Here is a 27742-nt window from a genome sequence, read left to right on the forward strand (position 1 = left end):
AGCCAAAAAACACATTGGTAATATAATATAATTTAGGTTACGTTCCCACATTGAGTATTTTTTGTTGCAGATTTTCTGCATTTATTAAGTTAAATTAAGTTACTTGGTTTTTGATTGATTGTGGATAGTTTTTGATGCTGCAGTTTTAGTCTTTTTTGGGGTGTGATGTTTTAAATTAATCTGCTTTGTTCTTGTATTTGGTATAACAAAACTTTATTGAAATAGCAGTATGTGCATTATATGCATTTTTTAATGCATTCCCGCAGCAGAAATACACTAAACAAATATACATTTTTTTACCTGTGGTTTTACTACATTTAATACAATTCTGTGGTGAAAATCTGCACATAAAGCTAAGCGTACCCACAAAGAAAGAATACGTTGCGGACTTCAAACATGAACCACTGGTCAGTTTTCACAATATTTGCCATAAAAATTCTACACAAAATAGATCAACTCACGTTTGTCGATCATTTGATCCTGTACACCAGCCAATGCACTTACTGCCTAAAATGGAAAGAGAGGAGAGTTTTGCGTACGCACAACAATAGTTTAAGTTACCCTCTATAGGTGTATTACGGCCACAATGCTCATTTCGCTTATCTAATAAAGGTAATTTAATTCTAAAGAGGTCGAGTTTTTCATAATTTATAGTGAATCCGTCATCAGGTTTTACTATTTAAAGGGCCTCTGTCAGCACAGAATAACTGTTCCAACCCAGTACAGGTTGCTCTGTGCTTCATAGCGGATCAAATCATTTGTATACGCCTTCCCACTTTCTTGTTTTTCATCTACTGTATCTCCGCCTCTAGGAATCCAGGGCTTTCAATCAAATAAGGAGGGTAGAGATAGAGGGAACACAAGCAGGTGGGAAGGTGCATTTAAAATTATGGGCCCTCGTCAAAGCACCGAGCAACTGTTCAAACTAACAGTCTCTTTAATCCTAGCAGCATAATATAGGGCACAAGAGCCCGATTCCCAGGATGTGTCACTTATTAGGCTGTACAGTATTTAGTAGTTTCAAAACAATCAATATGAGATTAACATTAGACTACATCTTGCATGCTGGGCAGTCACGCTAATCAGTGTAACCCACCCACCACCGATTAGCAGCTTGCTCACAATGCACTGTGTACACAAGAAGCTGCCAGGTAGGGATACACACAGAGCCGAAATCTTAAGGTACCTTCACACGAAACGACTTTGTAACGATATCGCTAGCGATCCGTGACGTTGCAGCGTCATCGCTAGCGATATCGTTTAGTTTGACACGCAGCAGCGATCAGGATCCTGCTGTGATGTCGCTGGTCACTGAATAAAGTCCAGAACTTTATTTGGTCGTCCGATCGCTGTGTATCGTTGTGTTTGAAAGCAAAAGCAACGATACCAGCGATGTTTTACACTGGTAACCAGGGTAAACATCGGGTTACCAAGCGCAGGGCCACGCTTAGTAACCCGATGTTTACCCTGGTTACCAGCGTAAAAGTAAAAAAAACAAACAGTACATGCTCACCTGCGCGTCCCCCAGCGTCTGCTTCCTGACACTTACTGAGCGCCGGCCCTAAAGTGAAAGTACAGCGGTGACGTCACCGCTGTGCTGTTAGGGCCGGAGCTCAGTCAGTGTCAGGAAGCAGACGCTGGGGGACGCGCAGGTGAGCATGTACTGTTTGTTTTTTTTACTTTTACGCTGGTAACCAGGGTAAACATCGGGTTACTAAGCGCGGCCCTGCGCTTAGCAACCCGATGTTTACCCTGGTTACCCGGGGACCTCGGCATCGTTGGTCGCTGGAGAGCTGACTGTGTGACAGCTCCCCAGCGATCAAACAGCGACGCTGCAGCGATCGGCATCGTTGTCGCTATCGCTGCAGCGTCGCTTCGTGTGAAGGTACCTTTAGCTCTGCTATATCTACATTAGACAAACAAGGATTCTATCCAAAGTAGCCCAGAAAGGCTACTTTCACACATCAGTTTTTTGGCGTTAGGCAGGATCCGGCAAATTTTTGAAAAAACGGGTCCGTTGCAAAATTGTGAAAAACTGATGAAACGATCAGTTATTATTAATAATAATATTATTATTATTAACCAGGGTATAGAGTTTCCTGTTAGGGAGAGGGACCCCAGAAGGGAAAATGTGAATGCTTTAACTGGAGAAATGCATGAAAAACTGGATTCGGAGGCTGGATTCATAATTTCACATCTCCATTTCATACATTTTCACCGGATCAGTCACTGGGCGTTTTTTTTGCCAGACAGAAAAAAAAAACGTTCCTCTGTACGTTTTCTCCGTCCGCCAGACCAGAAACCGCTTTCTTGACGGATCCGACAAAAAACAGATGAAACGTGTGGCCATCAGGCACAATCTGGGAGTAATACAACTATGAGAAAAAAACAGATCCGGCAGGAAAATAAAACAAAAACACAGATCCGTTTTCTTTTCAAAACTCGCCTTTAAAGGGAACCTGTCAGCCCCAAAATCGAAGGTGAGTTAAGCCCACCAGCATCAGGGGCTTATCTACAGCATTCTGTAATGCTGTAGATAAGCCCCCAATGTAACCTGAAAGATGAGAAAAAGAGGTTAGATTATACTCACCCAGGGGCAGTCCCGCTGCGGTCCGATGGGTGTCGCGGTCCGGTCCAGGGCCTCCCATCTTCTTACAATCATGTCCTCTTCTGGTCTTCACGCTGCGGCTCCTGCGCAGGCGTACTTTGTCTGCCCTGTTGAGGGCAGAGCAAAGTACTGCAGTGTGCAGGCGCCGGGAAAAGTTAAAGCGGCCCGGCGCCTGTGCACTGCAGTACTTTGTCTGCCCTCAACAGGGCAGACAAAGTACGCCTGTGCCAGAGCCGCAGCGTGAAGACCAGAAGAGGACGTCATCGTAAGAAGATGGGAGGCGCTGGACCGGACGGTGACACCCATTGACCCAGACCGTCCAGGTGAGTATAATCTAACCTCTTTTTCTCATCTTTCAGGTTACATCGGGGGCTTACCTACAGCTTCCAGAATGCTGTAGATAAGCCCCTGATGCCGGTGGGCTTAACTCGCCTTCGATTTTGGGAGTGACAGGTTCCCTTTAATAAACCAATGACTGCTCCTAATTAAACAAAAATATTTATATTATATAAGGTAAGAAAAAGCACATCTCTATCCCATAATGTTGGTGATTAGGGGTAAATCCCAAAACTGCAGATTTGGTTGTAGAGAATGTAATCAAACACTGTCCCATTAATCTAAAATGACCCCATCAGATAAACAGAAAGGAAGTTCAAAAGTGTCTACAGCGCGGGAATTCAAACAAACGCAGAAAGATCCTAAAGACAACATATAGAAGGGAAGTACGCAAGTACTCACTGCTGCAGAGGTGACTGAAGATTTACTGAACAGTCTTTCCGCTTCTTTGAATTTTCTATTTCTTCTATCATTTTTACTGTTTGAGTTCCTTAAAGAAAAAATAAGTTTTAAGTATCCATGCCATTTTATATTATTGCTACAATAATGTAATATCGCTCACATGCAAAAATGTGTTCCAACAGAGCACTCCTAAGGAAACATTTATGATACAACACAGTAAAACCTTGTACTCCAACATTCTCATAATTGTAAAGGCCACATGAAGACCTTTCGTTTTGTAGAAGATACACAGTTGGATATATGACACACATTTACGTCATAGGTTGTATCCCTGACTGATGCGGGTTTGTATGCAGAGCCTGCATCTTTCTTGGCAGATGAGGATTTAACACGCACCAGCAGAGGGGGGCGCATCATTCCACACCCACATAAAGCGATTGTGGAGCACCCACTGGTTGCCATGACAGCTGGGGTTCAGCTAAGGACCTCCCTTGTCAGGACGATTCTCCTGTGAAACCTAACCTGTAGCTGATGTTCAATAAACAGACCCAGCTATGAATGTTTTATAGAGTAGCATAATCCTACTGACCTGGAGAATCATACTGCCAGGTCAGTTTTACCAGAAAGCGAACATGGTAAATTTAAAAAAAATATATAATAATTTTGGAATTGCAATTTCGACGGACTTGGAATTTTTTCCCCACTTAACAGTGAAAAAAATGAATGGTGTTATTCAAAAATACAACTTGTCCTGCAAAAAACAGGCCCTTTTATGGTAACATGGACAGAGAAATAAAAAAAACAAAAAAAAACACCCTCGTGGCTTTTGGAAGAAAGGGAGGAAAAAATATATACAACCCAACATTAGGGTATGTTTATGACCAAGCCAAATGTTACAATTCTGACCAGCGTCACTTTATGAGGTAACTCTGGTAGGCTTCAACGGATCCTGGTGATACTTTTTTCGTGACATATTCGTGACATATTCTACTTCAGGATAGTGGTAAAAGTTAGTAAATATGACTTGCGTTTATTTGTGAAAAAAAAATTACATTGAGAACATTTTGCAATTATCAAACTTTTTATGCACTTACAGCACAGAGATATGTCACAATAGTAAATAACATTTCACATGTCTACTTTACATCAGCATAACTTTTGAAACTATTTTTTTGTTCGGAAGTTAAAGGGAACCTGTCACCCCCCAAAATCGAAGATGAGCTAAGCCCACCGACATCAGGGGCTTATCTACAGCATTCTGGAATGCTGTAGAGAAGCCGCTGATGTAACCTGAAAGATAAGAAAAAAAAGGTTATATTATACTCACCCAGGGTCGGTCCCGGTCCGGTTCTGGTCTGATGGGTGTCACGGTCCAGGGTCTCCCATCTTCATAGGATGATGTCTTCTTGTCTTCACGCTGCAGCTCCGGCACAGGCGCACTTTGTCCTGTTGAGGGCAGAGCAAAGTACTGCAGTGCGCAGGCGCCGGGAAAGGTCAGAGAGGCCAAGCGCCTGCGCACTGCAGTACTTTGCTCTGCCCTCAACAGGAGCCGCAGCGTGAAGACAAGAAGAGGACGTCATCTTAAGAAGATGGGAGGCCCCGGACCGGATTGTGACGCCCATCGGACCGCCCAGGTGAGTATAATCTAACCTCTTTTTCTCATCTTTCAGGTTACATCGGGGGCTTATCTACAGCTTGACTTGTCCTGCAAAGTCAACTTGACTTTTTGAATGAATAATTTACTGGAATAATCAGCGGAAACCATGTCGTGTTTGGAGAGCCCCTGATGTGCCTAAACAGTGGAATCCCCCACAAGTGACCCCATTTTTGAAACTAGGCCCCTAAGGGCGGGGGTCACACTTGCGAGTGCAATGTGAGAAACTCGCGCGAGTTGGGACTCAGGAGGGACAGAGTGCCATTTGCCTCCTGGAGCGCAGATTTTCCCAGAAAAGTTTGTGGACGCCATATACAGAAAGTGCTAGAAGAGCAGAATCCTCCCTCAAGTGACCCCATTTTGGAAATTAACACCTTTTGGGAATTTATCTACAGGTGTAGTGACAATTTTGTCTTCATGGGCGTTTTCCAGAAACAAGCAGCAGTGGATGTTAAATTGCAAACTGCCATTGTAGTGACCAGTATGTTGTGCCCAGCTCAAGCTTCAGGAGACATGCAGCCATAAATTAGGTGCTACAGAAATGCCAAACATGGATGCTAAATGTGGTTTACTGTAGGTACACTGTGGTGATCACAAGGGAGGGGGGCATTTCGATTTGGGAGTGCAGAGTTTGCTGAGTATCTTTTAGGCCGGTTTCACACGTCAGTGGCTCCGGTACGTGAGGTGACAGTTTCCTCACGTACCGGAGACACTGACACACGTAGACCCATAAAAATCAATGCATCTGTGCAGATGTCATTGATTTTTTGCGGACCGTGTCTCCGTGTGCCAAACACGGAGACATGTCATTGTTCGTGGGAGCGCACGTATTACACGGACCCATTAAAGTCAATGGGTCCGTGTAAAACACGGACCACACACGGATGGTCTCCGTGTGCAGTCCCTGTGGCGTGCAGGAGACAGCGCTACAGTAAGCGCTGTCCCCCCCACATGGTGCTGAAGCCGCCATTCATATCTTCTGTGCAGCAGCGTTTGCTGCATAGAAGATATGAATAATAGTGTTTAAAAGAAAGATCTATGTGTCCGCCGCCCTCCCACCCCCTGTGCGCCCCCCCGCTGTTCTGAAAATACTCACCCGCCTCCCTCGCAGTGTTCTGTGCTGGCCGCCCCTTCTACTGTATGCGGTCACGTGGGGCCGCCGATTAGAGTCATGAATAGGTGGCTCCACCTCCCATAGGGGTGGAGCCGCCTATTCATGACTGTAAATGAGCGGCCCCACCTGAGCGCATACAGTAGAAGGCGCGGTCAGACCAGGAAGCATCGACAGCCAACGAGGGAAGTGGGTGAGTATTTTCAGAACAGCGGGGGGGCGCACAGGGGGTGGGGGGGCGGCGGACAGGTAGATCTTTCTTTTAAACACTATTATTCATATCTTCTATGCAGCAAATGCTGCTGCACAGAAGATATGAATCGCGGCTTCAGCACGATGCAGTGTACCACACGCGTGGGTACCACACGCTCCGTGTGGTACCCACTCGGCACACGGGCGGCACACGTGTGCTGCACGTATGGCCTACGTGAGCTCACGGGCACACGGATAACTCCGGTACCGATTTTTTCCGGTACCGGAATTATCTGGATGTGTGGGACAGCCCTTAGGGTGTGAGGAGATATAGCGCTTTTCCAGAATCTTTGTGCTACCAGTAATGTGGAAGCCCCTTACATGTCCATTGACAGGTGATGGAAATGAGTGGAGACTTGGCTATTTTTGAGCATTGAGTTGAAGCTTTTAGTGGGAACATTATGCATAACGTTTGGTAATCACACTTATCCGGCACTCTACGCTAGTGGGGAGATTCAGATAAACCCCCGAAGGATCCACTCACTATATGAGGCAGCAGACTAACTGTAGACTGTCCGGCCACGGTTGAACATTGTCCGCACAAAACTGTGGCGGATCACTCTTTTATTCACCCGGGTGCAGAGCACAGGATAAATGTAAGCAGAACCTTACTGCGATCTTTGGGAGGCAGAATGAAAAATAAATAAATAAACAAACACAACCACACCAGGTGAATTTGTTTTATTTATTTTTACTCCGTTCCTTGTGCGGTATAAGTGATTAGATTACTTTATTCTTTGGGTCGGTTCGATTAGACAGCTATAATTTTCCATATTTTGGCCAACAGAGTCATGAGAGGGCTTGTTTTTTGTGGGTCGAGTTGACGTTTTTATTGGTACTGTTTTAGGTCATTTTTTTTTTAATCGCTTTCTATTCTGATTTTTTAGAGACAGAATGAACAAAAGCCATCAATTCAGGAGTTTATGGCATTCTGTTTGTGGTAAAATTGATAAAACAGCTTTATTCTTTGGGTCACTACGATTACAGCAATACCACAACTATATTGTTTCTTCTCTCTGCCTGCTCTTTATCTGCTGTGATTGCATCACTTAGGGGGTTAAAGTGCCAGGAGCAGCACCTGCACCGCTCCTGGCACAGAGCTGGATGTCAGCTATCAGAATCACCCTCTGTGCACGCAATATCGCCTTGACGTATTCCGTTCATCCAAGGCCGGCAAGTACCAGCCGACCATGAGATACAGAGTATGTCCAATGTCAGAAAGGGGGTTAAAGAAATGGATTTGGCAAAAAGCCACATGACAGCACAGCAAGAATGAACATTTCCATGTAAACCAAAGACCCCAAACTGATAAAAGGTGTCTTACAACTCTTCACGAGTTTTCTGCTCTGAAGATGGTCTGTACTTCACCATCCAAGTTAGTGCGAAAAAAACCCTTAGAAGAACCTTTTTGACAGTTCTAGAGGTTTTTGAACCAAAAATGTTGACAGGTTCCTTCATTGTTGAATGGAGGTTTTTTTTTAAAAAAAAAAAAAAAAAAAAAACCACACACACACACACACACACCACAACAGCAACACCACAGCAAAACAAAACCCTGACAAGACACTTAAGGACTACAAAATGCTAGAGAAAAGGAGAGTTTTCTGAAGTATTGCAGATTTAAGAGCCTAACTTCTGGGCCTTAGAGGGGATGTCCACAGCTTGGACAACCCCTTCTCATTTAGAATATTTGCGCCCATGAGAATAAATTTAACCCCTTAATCCCATATGACGTACTATTCCGTCGAGGTGACCTGGGACTTAATTACCAGGGACGGGATAGTACGTCATAGGCGATCAGCCGCTCTAACGGGTGGAGCACGGCCGATCACCGCCGGTTGTCAGCTGATTTTTACAGCTGACATCCGGCACAGACCGCTCCTGGCACATTAACCCCCAGAACACTGCGATCAAACATTATCGCAGCATTACGGCGGCATAGGGAAGCATCGCACAGGGATGGGGCTCCCTGCGTGCTTCCGAGTCCCTCGGAACAACGCGATGTGATCGCGTTGTTCAGAGGGTCTCCTACCTCCTCCTCCCTGCAGGCCCCGGATCCAAAATGGCCACAGGGCTCCTTCCAGGTCCTGCAGGGAGTGGGCTTACAAGCACCTGCAAAGTGTCAGATCAGCGATCTGATAATATACAGTGATGTATAATATTATTATTATTATTAATAATAATTATTATTATTATGTCCCCCCCCGGGGCAATGTTACAAAGTAAAAAACACACACACATATAGTATCGCCGAGTCCATAACGACTCGACCTATAAAACTGCCCCACTAGTTAACCTCTTCAGTGAACACGGTGGAAAAAAAAAAAAAAAAAAGAGGCAGAAAACGCTTTATTATCATACCGCCAACCAAAAAGTGGAGTAACACGCGATAAAGAAGATTGCTATAAACAACTATGGTACCGCTGAAAACATCTTGTCCCGCAAAAAACGAGCCGCCATACAGCATCATCAGCGAAAAAATAAAAAAAGTTAGTCCTCAGAATAAAGCGATGCAAAATTATTTTATATATAAAATAGTTTATCGTATAAAAGCGCTAAAACATAAAAAAAAAATTATATAAATGAGGTATCGCTGTAATCGTATTGACTGCTTTATCAATTTTACCAAACGTGGAACGGTATAAACTTAATGACTCGAGTATAAGCCTAGGGTGAAAAATGCAGCAGCTACTGGTAAATTTCAAAACTAAAAAATAGATACCAATAAAAGTAAAATTAATTGAGACATCAGTAGTTTAAGTGTTTTTGAATATCCATATTGAATCAGGGGCCCCATATAATGCTCCATACAAAATAAGCCCCATATAATGCTCCATACAGTTTATAATGGGCTCCATAAGATGCTCCATATTAAAATATGCCCCATATAATGCTGCACAAATGCCGATTATGGCCCCATAAGATGCTCCATAGACACATATGCCCTGTATAATGCTCCACAAGTGTGGATTAAGGCCCCATAAGATGCTCCAGAGGTATTTGCCCCATGTAATGCTGCACATGGCCCCATACAGATATTTGCCCCATATAATGCTGCACATGGTCACATAAGATGCTCCATACAGATATTTGCCCCATATGCGGAGATAAAAAAAAAAAAAAAAAAAAAAAAAAAAAATCACATACTCACCTCTCAGGTCCCCGGCACTTGCTATATTCACCTGCTCCCCGTTCCACCGCCGCTGTGTCTTCTCCGTCTTGTGCACTGACGCTCAGGCAGAGGGCGGTGCGCACACTAATCGCGTCATTGCGCCCTCTGACCTGAGCGTCAATGCAGAGAATGAGGAAGAAGCAGCGGCGCCGACGGTGGAATGGGGAGCAGGTGAATATAGCGCACTGTGTTATACTCACCTGCTCCTGGCGCGGCCCCTGCACGTGTCCCCCGGCACCAGCAGCTTCTTCCTGTAATGAGCAGTCACAAAGTACCGCTCATTACAGTAATGAATATGCGGCTCCACCCCTATGGGAGTCGGCTCCATATTCATAACTGTAATGAGCAGTATCATGTGACCGCTCACTACAGGAACAAGCTGCCGGCGCCGGGGAAAAGACGTGCAGGGACCGCGCCAGGAGCAGGTGAGTATTATTACATAGCTCCGCTCCCCCTCCCCTGCCGACCCCTGCGTATGACTCGAGCATAAGCCGAGAGGGTTACCTTCAGCCAAAAAAAGTGGGCTGAAAATCTCAGCTTATACTCAAGTATATACGGTACTAGTGATGTTTTGGAGTGTTTGTTTGTTTTTCATGATTCCATAATTTTTTCCCTCAGAATTAAGTGATTCCATAATTTTTTCCCCTATGCTTGGTTAAAAAAAAAATAAATAAATAACGGCATGACATGGAGCAGTATGCCCTCATGGAATTGAGAAAAAAAAAAACAAACAAAACACAAGAATATCAATACTTTTCAGCGCCCTAATACAACCACATACATGAGATCCAAAGGAACATCCCCTACTTGGAAATGCAGGAAAAGTATGGCCCAGTAGCAGTACATGAATACAATGCATGAGTGTGAACTTACTTTTGGTTTGTTAAGTAACGGTCCCAACCTCTGATAATATTTCCATACATCTGTGTATCTTCCAGGTAACTTCCTTCGAATGCATAGATCTGGCGCTCTAGATTAGCCAATGTTTCCTATAAAAACAAAGTTAATATCCATTCATTAAAAACAAAATTATTTACGGAATAACGGCTACCGCAAAAAAAAAGAAAAAGCAGCAGCAGCAAAAATTATGTCAAAGAAAAAAAACAAAAACAAACAATTAAGACCCCTTTCACACATCATTTTTTGCCATCAGTCGCAATCTGCCGAATTTTGAAAAAACGAATCCGGCAACTAATGCCGCCTGATCCTTTTTTTCTCATAGACTTGTATTAGCGACGGATGGCCTCATGTTTCATCTGTCTTTCGCCAGATCCATTGAAAATTGTTTGTCCTGCGGCCGGAGACAACAGACAAAGCAACATTTTTTGTGTACGTCAAAAAAAAAAAAAAAAATCCGACAGCGACGGATCCGCTGTTTGCTCGAATGGAAGCCTATAAGCGCCAGATGTGTCAAATAACATAATCAGGTGACGGATTAGGTTTTTTTTTTTTAACTGAGCATGCACTGATTTATTTAGGATCCAATTAGCCAAATCCGCTAGTCGGATCCGTGGCATCAGTTTTTCACAATCTGCGACGGATCCGTTGAGCCAACAGATTGTGACTGAAGGCAAAAAACTGGTGTGAAAGGAGCCTAACCCGATTTAGCTAGTAGGTGCAGAAAGTCTGCATCATTATCCCCCCAAACACTCTTAGTAGGAACGCAGTAAAATAAGGCGCACGTTATTCTCGCATTATTTTTAATCCCAAACATAGAACGCCATAAGAAAAAAAAACAACATTTTGTAAATCTTGGCTTAAATTAAGAAAAAAAAAAAAAAAAAAAAAAAAAGTGCGATCATGTATGGAATCCCAAAACGGCACCAATAAAAAGTACAGTTTGTTACGCAACAAGCAAAACTGCTTCCCATAGGGCTAATACATTTGTTACTCATTTGTACCCCAAAACGATGCCACTGCCAAACAACCCATAGCCCCCACAAATAAAGCCAAGCCCTTAGTGACGGGGCCACATTTTTGAAATCTGACCAGTGTCCCTTTATGTGATAACTCTGGAACGCTTCAACATATCCCAATGATTTGGAGATTGTTTTTTCGTGACATGTTTTACTTTATGTTAATGGTAAAACTTATTTCTATATGTTGTGTTTATTTATAAAAAATATCAGTCATTGGACAAAAAAGTAAAAAAAAAAAAAAGTGCAATTTTCAAACTTTGAATGATTCTCCCTTTAATCCAGATAATCACACCACAGAAAAACATTAATATAACATTTCCCACATGTCGGCTTTACATCGGCACCATTTGTAAAATGTTATTTTATTTTTATAGCATTTTAGGAGGTTTGAAAATATAGCAGTAATTTTTCATTTTTTCAAGGAAATTTACAAAACTTATTTTTTTGAAGGACCTATTCAGGTTTGAAGTCCTAGATATTGGAAAACCTCCAAAAGTGATACAATTTTAAAAACAGCACCCCTCCACATATTGAAAACTGCTGACAGGTAGTTTATTAACCCTTCAGATGATGTTAAGGAATGAATGCAAAGTGGCATGATAGGAATAATTTTGATAATGTGTGCAAACTGTAAAGCGCTGCGGAATATGTTAGCGCTATATAAAAATAAAGATTATTATTATAGGAATGAAAAAGTGTATTTTTACCACCTAAAAGTCACTGACTTCTTTACAGGTCACTACAGCTGGCAGACTCGGAGGTCGCTATTTGGCTGTGAATTGCCATGGCAAACCTCAGGTCCACACAATCATGATCTCAGGGTCCCAATGGGGATAAAGAAGCCCACACACTCTATTAACCATTTATATGATGTAGTCACTATTGTCAGCTGCATCTAAGGGGTTATACAGATGTGGACGGTGCCAACAGTGATCGTGGCTGATGCAGCAAGGTGTCAGCTATAGTGTACAGCCGACAGCTGCTGGATTATCTCCTGTATGGGGAGGCTAGTCTCTTATATCTCAGGTCAGTAAAAGACGTATTGGCGGTCATTAAGGGGTTAAATAACTGCTGCCACAAGAGAAAAAGTCATGTAGTATGTTATGAAAGGAAAACCTAACAGGGTCCAAGGGGTTAATGAGGCAGCGGACCAGCCGTGCGCAGCACTACAGGTGGGCGGCCAGTGTGAGCAGGTCTGCAGTGCGCCCACCCATGCACCTCCGCCCGCCCGGCCCTACATTTCTCTTTCCCGCCTCTCCCGGCATCCTACGCCGCACAGCCCAGCGGCCCGAGGGGCAGACACGTTACTACGTAGCAGCTGCCGTATGATCGTAACGAATAACACACAGAGCCAGTGCCATTCCCACACACAAGCACGTCACGCAATGCACGTACGAGAAGCGTTAAACAGCTAAGCTACGCCACTTGCGTAACCGGCGTCTGGTAAAAATGCGGGCGGTGTGAGGAATGAGGGAGACAAGTAAATGAGGCGCTTCGTGGACGACAGAGAAGGGGAGACATTTACCGCTAGCTCTTGTTTCCTCTTCACCAGCTCGGCTAGTTCCCGGCGCGTATCTGGGATCTGTGGCGCTGTGGCCTTGTTATGCATCGCCATGATGGAGTGCGCGCAAGGAAGGAGGGACGAGGGGAGGTGGCGGCGACGAGCGGATATATAAGCCTGACCCACCTAGTGTGCCGTACTGTGCGCAGCGGCTGGGAGTCTGTGAGAGCGGCACTAGCGCACTTGTTACAGTGCTGCTGTGTGATCTCCGCTCCACTAACCAACCAGACCACTCCTCGCATTGCTAATCTGACCTAGAAAGAAAGGAAGCTGTCTTCTGATTGGCTGCCTAAGCCTCTCTCATCGACACCTTGTGCTCGCCGCAGGGGGATTTTTTTGCAGCAGTGTGTACACTACAGGGTGATAGGGCTGTGTTCACACTGACGGTTTTTGCTACACTGATCTAAAGCGTTCAATACCAGGTCATATTCCCCCGCTACTCACCAGGCACACTTATTTTTTTCTGCTGTGTAAACAACTGTAAAAAATTAAAATGTTTTCTTGATTTGAAATTTTTTTTTGTGATACATGGGTTATGATTTTAGTTAATTTTCAAACTTTTTTTTGCGGCTCCTGGGTGACATTGTGGGGAAATGAAAGGTGGTGTCCAGTAGCTAATGCCTCTGGTATACCTCCTATCTGTAAGCCGTAACCAGTAATGTAATTTAGCTTTGTCATGACCCTTCCTTCTCCATAGAGCTGCTTACTTTACTTCCCATGAAGGTTTGTTGGAGGAAAGTCTCAAACACGACAATAACCCTACAGTTACATCTCCATCATCCCTCCTGACACAGTGCTCCATCAGGGGTGCCACCGCAGTCACTTCTCCATCATCCCTCCTGACACAGTGCTCCATCAGGGCTGCCACTACAGTCACTTCTCCATCATCCCTCCTGACACAGTGCTCCATCAGGGCTGCCACTGCAGTCACTTCTCCATCATCCCTCCTGACACAGTGCTCCATCAGGGCTGCCACTGCAGTCACTTCTCCATCATCCCTCCTGACACAGTGCTCCATCAGGGCTGCCACCGCAGTCACTTCTCCATCATCCCTCCTGACACAGTGCTCCATCAGGGCTGCCACCGCAGTCACTTCTCCATCATCCCTCCTGACACAGTGCTCCATCAGGGCAGCCACCGCAGTCACTTCTCCATCATCCCTCCTGACACAGTGCTCCATCAGGGCTGCCACTGCAGTCACTTCTCCATCATCCCTCCTGACACAGTGCTCCATCAGGGCTGCCAATGCAGTCACTTCTCCATCATCCCTCCTGACACAGTGCTCCATCAGGGCTGCCGCTACAGTCACTTCTCCATCATCCATCCTGACACAGTGCTCCATCAGGGCTGCCGCTACAGTCACTTCTCCATCATCCCTCCTGACACAGTGCTCCATCAGGGCTGCCGCTACAGTCACTTCTCCATCATCCCTCCTGACACAGTGCTCCATCAGGGCTGCTGCTGCAGTCACTTCTCCATCATCCCTCCTGACACAGTGCTCCATCAGGGGTGCCACCGCAGTCACTTCTCCATCATGCCTCCTGACACAGTGCTCCATCAGGGCTGCCACCGCAGTCACTTCTCCATCATCCCTCCTGACACAGTGCTCCATCAGGGCAGCCACCGCAGTCACTTCTCCATCATCCCTCCTGACACAGTGCTCCATCAGGGCTGCCACTGCAGTCACTTCTCCATCATCCCTCCTGACACAGTGCTCCATCAGGGCTGCCAATGCAGTCACTTCTCCATCATCCCTCCTGACACAGTGCTCCATCAGGGCTGCCGCTACAGTCACTTCTCCATCATCCCTCCTGACACAGTGCTCCATCAGGGCTGCCGCTGCAGTCACTTCTCCATCATCCCTCCTGACACAGTGCTCCATCAGGGGTGCCACCGCAGTCACTTCTCCATCATCCCTCCTGACACAGTGCTCCATCAGGGCTGCCACCGCAGTCACTTCTCCATCATCCCTCCTGACACAGTGCTCCATCAGGGCAGCCACCGCAGTCACTTCTCCATCATCCCTCCTGACACAGTGCTCCATCAGGGCTGCCACTGCAGTCACTTCTCCATCATCCCTCCTGACACAGTGCTCCATCAGGGTTGCCGCTACAGTCACTTCTCCATCATCCCTCCTGACACAGTGCTCCATCAGGGCTGCCGCTGCAGTCATTTCTCCATCATCCCTCCTGACACAGTGCTCCATCAGGGCTGCCGCTACAGTCACTTCTCCATCATCCATCCTGACACAGTGCTCCATCAGGGCTGCCGCTACAGTCACTTCTCCATCATCCCTCCTGACACAGTGCTCCATCAGGGCTGCCGCTACAGTCACTTCTCCATCATCCCTCCTGACACAGTGCTCCATCAGGGCTGCCGCTACAGTCACTTCTCCATCATCCCTCCTGACACAGTGCTCCATCAGGGCTGCCACTGGAGTCATTTCTCCATCATCCCTCCTGACACAGTGCTCCATCAGGGCTGCCACTGCAGTCATTTCTCCATCATCCCTCCTGACACAGTACTCCATCAGAGCAGCCACTACAGTCACTTCTCCATCATCCCTCCTGACACAGTGCTCCATCAGGGCAGCCACTGCAGTCATTTCTCCATCATCCCTCCTGACACAGTGCTCCATCAGGGCTGCCACTACAGTTACTTCTCCATCATCCCTCCTGACACAGTGCTCCATCAGGGCTGCCACTACAGTCACTTCTCCATCATCCCTCCTGACACAATGCTCCATCAGGGCTGCCACTGCAGTCATTTCTCCATCATCCCTCCTGACACAGTGCTCCATCAGGGCTGCCACTGCAGTCACTTCTCCATCATCCCTCCTGACACACTGCTCCATCAGGGCTGCCACTGCAGTCACTTCTCCATCATCCCTCCTGTCACAGTGCTCCATCAGGGCAGCCATTTCAGTCACTTCTCTATCATCCCTCCTGACACAGTGCTCCATCAGGGCTGCCACCGCAGTCACTTCTCCATCATCCCTCCTGACACAGTGCTCCATCAGGGCTGCCACTACAGTCACTTCTCCATCATCCCTCCTGACACAGTGCTCCATCAGGGCTGCCACTGCAGTCATTTCTCCATCATCCCTCCTGACACAGTTCTCCATCAGGGCTGCCACTACAGTCATTTCTCCATCATCCCTCCTGACACAGTACTCCATCAGGGCTGCCACTACAGTCACTTCTCCATCATCCCTCCTGACACAGTGCTCCATCAGGGCTGCCACTGCAGTCATTTCTCCATCATCCCTCCTGACACAGTGCTCCATCAGGGCTGCCACTGCAGTCACTTCTCCATCATCCCTCCTGACACAGTGCTCCATCAGGGCTGCCACTGCAGTCATTTCTCCATCATCCCTCCTGACACAGTACTCCATCAGGGCTGCTGCTACAGTCACTTCTCCATCATCCCTCCTGACACAGTGCTCCATCAGGGCTGCCGCTACAGTCAAGTCTCCATCATCCCTCCTGACACAGTGCTCCATCAGGGCTGCCGCTACAGTCACTTCTCCATCATCCCTCCTGACACAGTGCTCCATCAGGGCTGCCGCTACAGTCACTTCTCCATCATCCCTCCTGACACAGTGCTCCATCAGGGCTGCCGCTACAGTCACTTCTCCATCATCCCTCCTGACACAGTGCTCCATCAGGGCTGCCGCTACAGTCACTTCTCCATCATCCCTCCTGACACAGTGCTCCATCAGGGCTGCCGCTACAGTCACTTCTCCATCATCCCTCCTGACACAGTGCTCCATCAGGGCTGCCGCTACAGTCACTTCTCCATCATCCCTCCTGACACAGTGCTCCATCAGGGCTGCCACTGCAGTCACTTCTCCATCATCCCTCCTGACAGTGCTCCATCAGGGCTGCCACTGCAGTCATTTCTCCATCATCCCTCCTGACACAGTGCTCCATCAGGGCTGCCACTGCAGTCATTTCTCCATCATCCCTCCTGACACAGTGCTCCATCAGGGCTGCCACTGCAGTAATTTCTCCATCATCCCTCCTGACACAGTACTCCATCAGGGCAGCCACTACAGTCACTTCTCCATCATCCCTCCTGACACAGTGCTCCATCACGGCAGCCACTGCAGTCATTTCTCCATCAACCCTCCTGACACAGTGCTCCATCAGGGCTGCCACTACAGTTACTTCTCCATCATCCCTCCTGACACAGTGCTCCATCAGGGCTGCCACTACAGTCACTTCTCCATCATCCCTCCTGACACAGTGCTCCATCAGGGCTGCCACTGCAGTCATTTCTCCATCATCCCTCCTGACACAGTGCTCCATCAGGGCTGCCACTGCAGTCACTTCTCCATCATCCCTCCTGACACAGTGCTCCATCAGGGCTGCCACTGCAGTCACTTCTCCATCATCCCTCCTGTCACAGTGCTCCATCAGGGCTGCCGCTGCAGTCATTTCTCCATCATCCCTCCTGACACAGTACTCCATCAGGGCTGCCGCTACAGTCACTTCTCCATCATCCCTCCTGACACAGTGCTCCATCAGGGCTGCCGCTACAGTCACTTCTCCATCATCCCTCCTGACACAGTGCTCCATCAGGGCTGCCGCTACAGTCACTTCTCCATCATCCCTCCTGACACAGTGCTCCATCAGGGCTGCCGCTACAGTCACTTCTCCATCATCCCTCCTGACACAGTGCTCCATCAGGGCTGCCGCTACAGTCACTTCTCCATCATCCCTCCTGACACAGTGCTCCATCAGGGCTGCCACTGCAGTCATTTCTCCATCATCCCTCCTGACACAGTGCTCCATCAGGGCAGCCACTGCAGTCACTTCTCCATCATCCCTCCTGACACAGTGCTCCATCAGGGCTGCTACTACAGTCACTTCTCCATCATCCCTCCTGACACAGTGCTCCATCAGGGCTGCCGCTACAGTCACTTCTCCATCATCCCTCCTGACACAGTGCTCCATCAGGGCTGCCACTGCAGTCACTTCTCCATCATCCCTCCTGACACAGTGCTCCATCAGGGCAGCCACTGCAGTCATTTCTCCATCATCCCTCCTGACACAGTGCTCCATCAGGGCTGCCACTACAGTCACTTCTCCATCATCCCTCCTGACACAGTGCTCCATCAGGGCAGCCACTGCAGTTATTTCTCCATCATCCCTCCTGACACAGTGCTCCATCAGGGCTACCGCTAGTCACTTCTCCATCATCCGTCCTGACACAGTGCTCCATCAGGGCAGCCACTGCAGTCATTTCTCTATCATCCCTCCTGACACAGTGCTCCATCAGGGCTGCCACTACAGTTACTTCTCCATCATCCCTCCTGACACAGTGCTCCATCAGGGCTGCCACTACAGTCACTTCTCCATCATCCCTCCTGACACAGTGCTCCATCAGGGCAGCCACTGCAGTCACTTCTCCATCATCCCTCCTGACACAGTGCTCCATCAGGGCTGCCACTGCAGTCACTTCTCCATCATCCCTCCTGACACAGTACTCCATCAGGGCAGCCACTACAGTCACTTCTCCATCATCCCTCCTGACACAGTGCTCCATCAGGGCTGCCGCTACAGTCACTTCTCCATCATCCCTCCTGACACAGTGCTCCATCAGGGCAGCCACTGCAGTCATTTCTCCATCATCCGTCCTGACACAGTGCTCCATCAGGGCTGCCGCTACAGTCACTTCTCCATCATCCGTCCTGACACAGTGCTCCATCAGGGTAGCCACTGCAGTCATTTCTCCATCATCCCTCCTGACACAGTGCTCCATCAGGGCAGCCACTGCAGTCATTTCTCCATCATCCCTCCTGACACAGTGCTCCATCAGGGCTGCCACTACAGTTACTTCTCCATCATCCCTCCTGACACAGTGCTCCATCAGGGCTGCCACTACAGTCACTTCTCCATCATCCCTCCTGACACAGTGCTCCATCAGGGCAGCCACTGCAGTCACTTCTCCATCATCCCTCCTGACACAGTGCTCCATCAGGGCAGCCACTGCAGTCATTTCTCCATCATCCCTCCTGACACAGTGCTCCATCAGGGCTGCCACTACAGTTACTTCTCCATCATCCCTCCTGACACAGTGCTCCATCAGGGCTGCCACTACAGTCACTTCTCCATCATCCCTCCTGACACAGTGCTCCATCAGGGCTGCCACTGCAGTCATTTCTCCATCATCCCTCCTGACACAGTGCTCCATCAGGGCTGCCACTGCAGTCACTTCTCCATCATCCCTCCTGACACAGTGCTCCATCAGGGCTGCCACTGCAGTCACTTCTCCATCATCCCTCCTGTCACAGTGCTCCATCAGGGCAGCCATTTCAGTCACTTCTCTATCATCCCTCCTGACACAGTGCTCCATCAGGGCTGCCACCGCAGTCACTTCTCCATCATCCCTCCTGACACAGTGCTCCATCAGGGCTGCCACTACAGTCACTTCTCCATCATCCCTCCTGACACAGTGCTCCATCAGGGCTGCCACTGCAGTCATTTCTCCATCATCCCTCCTGACACAGTTCTCCATCAGGGCTGCCACTACAGTCATTTCTCCATCATCCCTCCTGACACAGTACTCCATCAGGGCTGCCACTACAGTCACTTCTCCATCATCCCTCCTGACACAGTGCTCCATCAGGGCTGCCACTGCAGTCATTTCTCCATCATCCCTCCTGACACAGTGCTCCATCAGGGCTGCCACTGCAGTCACTTCTCCATCATCCCTCCTGACACAGTGCTCCATCAGGGCTGCCACTGCAGTCACTTCTCCATCATCCCTCCTGACACAGTGCTCCATCAGGGCTGCCGCTACAGTCACTTCTCCATCATCCCTCCTGACACAGTGCTCCATCAGGGCTGCCGCTACAGTCACTTCTCCATCATCCCTCCTGACACAGTGCTCCATCAGGGCTGCCGCTACAGTCACTTCTCCATCATCCCTCCTGACACAGTGCTCCATCAGGGCTGCCGCTACAGTCACTTCTCCATCATCCCTCCTGACACAGTGCTCCATCAGGGCTGCCGCTACAGTCACTTCTCCATCATCCCTTCTGACACAGTGCTCCATCAGGGCTGCCGCTACAGTCACTTCTCCATCATCCCTCCTGACACAGTGCTCCATCAGGGCTGCCGCTACAGTCACTTCTCCATCATCCCTCCTGACACAGTGCTCCATCAGGGCTGCCACTGCAGTCACTTCTCCATCATCCCTCCTGACAGTGCTCCATCAGGGCTGCCACTGCAGTCATTTCTCCATCATCCCTCCTGACACAGTGCTCCATCAGGGCTGCCACTGCAGTCATTTCTCCATCATCCCTCCTGACACAGTGCTCCATCAGGGCTGCCACTGCAGTCATTTCTCCATCATCCCTCCTGACACAGTACTCCATCAGGGCAGCCACTACAGTCACTTCTCCATCATCCCTCCTGACACAGTGCTCCATCACGGCAGCCACTGCAGTCACTTCTCCATCATCCCTCCTGACACAGTGCTCCATCAGGGCTGCCGCTACAGTCACTTCTCCATCATCCCTCCTGACACAGTGCTCCATCAGGGCTGCCGCTACAGTCACTTCTCCATCATCCCTCCTGACACAGTGCTCCATCAGGGCTGCCACTGCAGTCACTTCTCCATCATCCCTCCTGACAGTGCTCCATCAGGGCTGCCACTGCAGTCATTTCTCCATCATCCCTCCTGACACAGTGCTCCATCAGGGCTGCCGCTACAGTCACTTCTCCATCATCCCTCCTGACACAGTGCTCCATCAGGGCTGCCGCTACAGTCACTTCTCCATCATCCCTTCTGACACAGTGCTCCATCAGGGCTGCCGCTACAGTCACTTCTCCATCATCCCTCCTGACACAGTGCTCCATCAGGGCTGCCGCTACAGTCACTTCTCCATCATCCCTCCTGACACAGTGCTCCATCAGGGCTGCCACTGCAGTCACTTCTCCATCATCCCTCCTGACAGTGCTCCATCAGGGCTGCCACTGCAGTCATTTCTCCATCATCCCTCCTGACACAGTGCTCCATCAGGGCTGCCACTGCAGTCATTTCTCCATCATCCCTCCTGACACAGTGCTCCATCAGGGCTGCCACTGCAGTCATTTCTCCATCATCCCTCCTGACACAGTACTCCATCAGGGCAGCCACTACAGTCACTTCTCCATCATCCCTCCTGACACAGTGCTCCATCACGGCAGCCACTGCAGTCACTTCTCCATCATCCCTCCTGACACAGTGCTCCATCAGGGCTGCCACTACAGTTACTTCTCCATCATCCCTCCTGACACAGTGCTCCATCAGGGCTGCCACTACAGTCACTTCTCCATCATCCCTCCTGACACAGTGCTCCATCAGGGCTGCCACTGCAGTCATTTCTCCATCATCCCTCCTGACACAGTGCTCCATCAGGGCTGCCACTGCAGTCACTTCTCCATCATCCCTCCTGACACAGTGCTCCATCAGGGCTGCCACTGCAGTCACTTCTCCATCATCCCTCCTGTCACAGTGCTCCATCAGGGCTGCCGCTGCAGTCATTTCTCCATCATCCCTCCTGACACAGTACTCCATCAGGGCTGCCGCTACAGTCACTTCTCCATCATCCCTCCTGACACAGTGCTCCATCAGGGCTGCCGCTACAGTCACTTCTCCATCATCCCTCCTGACACAGTGCTCCATCAGGGCTGCCGCTACAGTCACTTCTCCATCATCCCTCCTGACACAGTGCTCCATCAGGGCTGCCGCTACAGTCACTTCTCCATCATCCCTCCTGACACAGTGCTCCATCAGGGCTGCCGCTACAGTCACTTCTCCATCATCCCTCCTGACACAGTGCTCCATCAGGGCAGCCACTGCAGTCACTTCTCCATCATCCCTCCTGACACAGTGCTCCATCAGGGCTGCCACTGCAGTCACTTCTCCATCATCCCTCCTGACACAGTGCTCCATCAAGGCTGCCACTGCAGTCATTTCTCCATCATCCCTCCTGACACAGTGCTCCATCAGGGCTGCCACTGCAGTCACTTCTCCATCATCCCTCCTGACACAGTGCTCCAACAGGGCTGCTACTACAGTCACTTCTCCATCATCCCTCCTGACACAGTGCTCCATCAGGGCTGCCGCTACAGTCACTTCTCCATCATCCCTCCTGACACAGTGCTCCATCAGGGCTGCCACTGCAGTCACTTCTCCATCATCCCTCCTGACACAGTGCTCCATCAGGGCAGCCACTGCAGTCATTTCTCCATCATCCCTCCTGACACAGTGCTCCATCAGGGCTGCCACTACAGTCACTTCTCCATCATCCCTCCTGACACAGTGCTCCATCAGGGCAGCCACTGCAGTTATTTCTCCATCATCCCTCCTGACACAGTGCTCCATCAGGGCTACCGCTAGTCACTTCTCCATCATCCGTCCTGACACAGTGCTCCATCAGGGCAGCCACTGCAGTCATTTCTCTATCATCCCTCCTGACACAGTGCTCCATCAGGGCTGCCACTACAGTTACTTCTCCATCATCCCTCCTGACACAGTGCTCCATCAGGGCTGCCACTACAGTCACTTCTCTATCATCCCTCCTGACACAGTGCTCCATCAGGGCAGCCACTGCAGTCACTTCTCCATCATCCCTCCTGACACAGTGCTCCATCAGGGCTGCCACTGCAGTCACTTCTCCATCATCCCTCCTGACACAGTACTCCATCAGGGCAGCCACTACAGTCACTTCTCCATCATCCCTCCTGACACAGTGCTCCATCAGGGCTGCCGCTACAGTCACTTCTCCATCATCCCTCCTGACACAGTGCTCCATCAGGGCAGCCACTGCAGTCATTTCTCCATCATCCGTCCTGACACAGTGCTCCATCAGGGCTGCCGCTACAGTCACTTCTCCATCATCCGTCCTGACACAGTGCTCCATCAGGGTAGCCACTGCAGTCATTTCTCCATCATCCCTCCTGACACAGTGCTCCATCAGGGCAGCCACTGCAGTCATTTCTCCATCATCCCTCCTGACACAGTGCTCCATCAGGGCTGCCACTACAGTTACTTCTCCATCATCCCTCCTGACACAGTGCTCCATCAGGGCTGCCACTACAGTCACTTCTCCATCATCCCTCCTGACACAGTGCTCCATCAGGGCTGCCACTGCAGTCACTTCTCCATCATCCCTCCTGACACAGTGCTCCATGAGGGCTGCCACTACAGTCACTTCTCCATCATCCCTCCTGACACAGTGCTCCATCAGGGCTGCCGCTACAGTCACTTCTCCATCATCCCTCCTGACACAGTGCTCCATCAGGCCTGCCACTGCAGTCACTTCTCCATCATCCCTCCTGACACAGTGCTCCATCAGGGCAGCCACTGCAGTCATTTCTCCATCATCCCTCCTGACACAGTGCTCCATCAGGGCTGCCGCTACAGTCACTTCTCCATCATCCCTCCTGACAAAGTGCTCCATCAGGGCAGCCACTGCAGTAATTTCTCCATCATCCCTCCTGACACAATACTCCATCAGGGCTGCCACTGCAGTCATTTCTCCATCATCCCTCCTGACACAGTGCTCCATCAGGGCTGCCACTACAGTCACTTCTCCATCATCCCTCCTGACAGTGCTCCATCAGGGCAGCCACTGCAGTCATTTCTCCATCATCCCTCCTGACACAGTGCTCCATCAGGGCTGCCACTACAGTCACTTCTCCATCATCCCTCCTGACAGAGTGCTCCATCAGGGCTGCCACTGCAGTCACTTCTCCATCATCCGTCCTGACACAGTGCTCCATCAGGGCAGCCATTTCAGTCACTTCTCTATCATCCCTCCTGACACAGTGCTCCATCAGGGCAGCCACTGCAGTCACTTCTCTATCATCCCTCCTGACACAGTACTCCATCAGGGCTGCCACTGCAGTCACTTCTCCATCATCCCTCCTGACACAGTACTCCATCAGGGCAGCGATTGCTGTCACTTTTCCGTCATCCGTCCTTACACAGTGCTCCATCAGGGCTGCCACTACAGTCACTTCTCCATCATCCCTCCTGACACACTGCTCCATCAGGGCTGCCACTGCAGTCACTTCTCCATCATCCGTCCTGACACAGTGCTCCATCAGGGCAGCCACTGCTGTCATTTCTCCATCATCCCTCCTGACACAGTGCTCCATCTGGGCTGCCACTGCAGTTGGAGCGCCCCCCCTGTCGCAGGGCCGAGGGGTACCCGGTACCGGGCCTCTCTTTCTCAGTTCTGGGATTGTCACAGTGGCTAGACCCGGTCTGTGACCCTGCTGAGGGGCGTCCAGTAAAATTTGAGAGTGATAATGTGTGGTGCAGGGTGCGATGAATAACGAGGACACAGGGTTGCAGTCTCTTTACCTCTTTACTGAAGGCTTCAGGATCCTCAATCCAGAGTACGGTTAACAGGGCTGTCTGAGACCGGCCAGTCCGATGGCACCTCCAGAGTTCCCTTTGCAGGTGGAAATCTGTGCCTTCCTTCTAGCGCTTGTGTGTTGTAGTCCTTCCCTGCTGAGCACCACGGGATAGTCCTCACAACTGTTGTGTCTGTTTCTGATGTTCCCTCACAACTGATTCTGATGTTCTTCTCCGTCCCCCAGATGATATGGCTAGGACGCACCCGTATGACGGGTAGGCCTGGAGTTCTTCCGGGACCCTAGAGTCGCCCCTCTCCCACTGTTGCCCCCTATGTCTGCTTAGGTGATTTAGGTGAGACAGCCCGCCTATAACTGACTGTCCTGCCGTTGGTTTGAAGTAAGGCTTGGAGCCAGTACTTCCTCGGCGTTTCCGGCCACCGGCTACACGCCTCAGTAGGATGTTGCCTCGATCTTACAGCACGACTCCTACTGGTGTTTTCTCCTTGTTGCGTTGATCTCGTTTCTCACTCTTCACAATAACCCTCGCTTCTTGTCCTTTCTTGGGGTACCGCCGCGATGAAGTGCAGGCGCGGTCCCGTAACGTTCTTTCTGTTCGCTAGGCCTCTGTCAGGATCCCACCCCTGACAGGGACCCCCCTGAATCTTCCCCTGCAACACCCTCTGCCACAAGATGTTGCCTGGTTCCAACCCAGTCAGCTTTCTGTCTAACTTTCTATCTAACCCCCAGTTTTACCAGATTGTGAGGAGTGGCCTAATACATAGCACCCTTAGCTCCCCCTGGAGGCCAGACTATGAAGTGTATTGGTGCCTGTGATACCTGGTCAGGTGAACTCCTTCAGTGCCATCAGACGTACCATCACTCCCCTTAGCGGCGGAGCGATGTTACTGCAACGACCAGGTCTCTGGGGCGCTGCACTCCCCCCCGGTTAAATCCAGTACTCCCGGACAGGGAAGAAAACAACAATACATGTCAGCAAAAAGACATACAATTTTGAAATGCAATAACAAGTAATAAGTAATAAGAACAGTTCTTCCCTTTATGGGAGGTAAGGACTCTTAAACGTTACAAACATGGTTAAATATTTTAAATAACAGACTATAAATAACTTCTATTACCCAACCGGGTATTCTACTGAGTGCAAATTCTGAACAATAATTTAACATTGCCTTTAAGGACGTATAAGCTGGATCCACTAAAGGCCTACGATATAACTTCTAAAGTATAAATTAACTTTTCTTCATCTTTCTTTCCTAAGTGCAATATTTCCTTGTTACTCTCTGATTGTCTCATGCAGGACCGCCTGTCTATCTGCCCAGGCCTACTGCCTCTTTTCCTAGTACAGTATCACTGAGCCATCTCTCTATGGCTCCTAGGAGGACTCACTCATTAACCCCTACGGGTTCACTTTCCTGTCCTCATTCTCTAACACATTATTAAACATTTCCTATAATCAACTAACTAACTACATATAACTTTTCTATGTAAAACATTATTTTTATTTATTCTCTTGCAAGGCAACATTGTATCTTAAATACAACTAACGAACATTCCCCTTATAGTGCAGCTACTCATGCTGCCAGTCCGTGTAGACAGGAACTCCAATGCTGTTCCCAGGAACAGTTTCTTCGCAAAGAGTTCTCTTTGTTGTAAAACCAGTAGGGGGGCACCTTTAAGAAGGTGCAAACTATTTACAATAAGTTTGTAATCATGCAGTGTTCATGATCCAGCAGTTCTCTGTAACAGTGATAAACAGGAAACAAAACAAAAAGGGCAAAAATAGGGATCCCGGGTAAACTAAGGGATCCCTTTAAGAGTTAACCCTAGTCGGGTTATAGCAGCAGAGAAACACAAAAAGACAAACAGTTAACTGTTGTGGATTCTGTTTTTGGGCTCCCTCTGGTGGTCACAACTGGTACTGGGTGACTTTGGTGGGTTGCGGTCTCTGGTTTCCACCTGTCCATCAGAGGCTGGGTGTTTCCTATTTAACCTGGCTTTCCTGTCATTCCCTTGCCGGCTATCAATGTATCAGTGTGTCTCTGTTACCTTTGCTACCTGCTCCTAGGCCTTCAAGACAAGCTAAGTCTGCATTTCCCTGTTTCATGTTTGCTTTCATGTTTTTAGTCCAGCTTGCAGATATGTAATTCTCTGCTGCTGGTTGCTCTAGTGGGCTGAAATTACCACTCATGTACCATGAGTTGGCACATGAGTTCAAGTAATTTCAGGATGGTATTTTGAAGGGTTTTAAGCTGACCGCGCAGTTCACCTTTTGTATCCTCTGCTATCTAGCTTAAGCGGGCCTCATTTTGCTGAATCTGTTTTCATAACTACGTTTGTGCCTTCCTCTCATTTCACCGTCATTATATGTGGGGGGCTGCTATTTCTGTGGGAATATTTCTCTGGAGGCAAGATAGGTCTGTGATTCTTCTGATAGGGGTAGCTAGATCTCCGGCTGGCGCGAGACGTCTAGAGTCCCCCCAGGAACGTTCCCCGGCTGCTGTTAGTTGAGTGTTGAGGTTCAGGATCGCGGTCAGCTCAGGTTCCATCACCCTAGAGCTCGACCTGTTTTTGCCCGTGTTATGTGTTTAATTCCCTGCCATTGGGAACATGACAGTATAGCCGGCCCACAAAGTGTTAATTGTTTGGGCTGAAGCAGGAGAAAAAGAAGTGTTGAAGGGAATTTTTTTTTTTTTTCCCTCAGAGTTTTGCTGCCTAGCCCTTAATTGCTGTCTAGCTGCTTCTTACCTCCTCTTAACCCTTGAATGGCTCTGACCTTAGCTGTTTAACATGGATGTCCAGAGTTTGGCTTCCAGCCTGAATAATCTTGCTGTAAAAGTTCAAAACATACAGGATTTTGTTGTTCACACTCCTATGTCTGAACCTAGAATTCCTATTCCAGAGTTTTTTTCTGGAGATAGATCTACCTTCCTGAATTTCAGGAACAATTGCAAATTGTTTCTTTCTTTGAAATCTCGCTCCTCTGGAGACCCTGTTCAGCAGGTCAAGATTGTAATATCTTTCCTGTGGGGCGACCCTCAGAATTGGGCATTTGCATTGGCACCAGGGGATCCTGCATTGCTCAGTGTGGATGCGTTTTTTCTGGCACTGGGATTGCTCTATGAGGAACCTAACCTGGAGATTCAGGCTGAAAAGGCTTTATTAGCCCTCTCTCAGGGGCATGATGAAGCGGAAGTATATTGTCAAAAATTTCGGAAATGGTCGGTGCTTACTCAGTGGAATGAGTGCGCCCTGGCTGCAAACTTCAGAGATGGTCTTTCTGAGGCCATTAAGGATATTATGGTGGGGTTCCCTGCGCCTACAGGTCTGAATGAGTCTATGGCTATGGCCA

The 27742-nt window shown here is 48.9% G+C and overlaps 1 protein-coding gene across 4 annotated transcripts in view; it reads right to left on the minus strand.

Moving 5' to 3' along the window:
* Positions 1–13173, minus strand: part of MEAF6 (MYST/Esa1 associated factor 6) — a 47840-nt gene extending 34667 nt beyond the window's left edge. For 3 of the 4 annotated variants that reach the window (XR_013223868.1, XM_077295886.1, XM_077295885.1), the window contains exons 1-4: positions 12980–13131; positions 10409–10524; positions 3347–3434; positions 462–507 (exon numbers count right to left, since the gene is read on the minus strand). Coding sequence is in view for 2 of the 4 variants with exons in the window: in XM_077295886.1 (XP_077152001.1) it covers positions 462–507; positions 3347–3434; positions 10409–10524; positions 12980–13069 (340 nt within the window). In the remaining 2 variants the exon portion in view is untranslated. Of the gene's footprint in view, positions 1–461; positions 508–3346; positions 3435–10408; positions 10525–12979 lie in introns of all 4 variants that reach the window. The other variant, XR_013223869.1, reaches the window with a different exon arrangement.
* Between the last annotated feature and the right edge of the window lie 14569 nt (positions 13174–27742).

The sequence above is a fragment of the Ranitomeya variabilis genome, chromosome 3, assembly GCF_051348905.1.
Source record: "Ranitomeya variabilis isolate aRanVar5 chromosome 3, aRanVar5.hap1, whole genome shotgun sequence".
NCBI classification, from domain to species: domain Eukaryota; kingdom Metazoa; phylum Chordata; class Amphibia; order Anura; family Dendrobatidae; genus Ranitomeya; species Ranitomeya variabilis.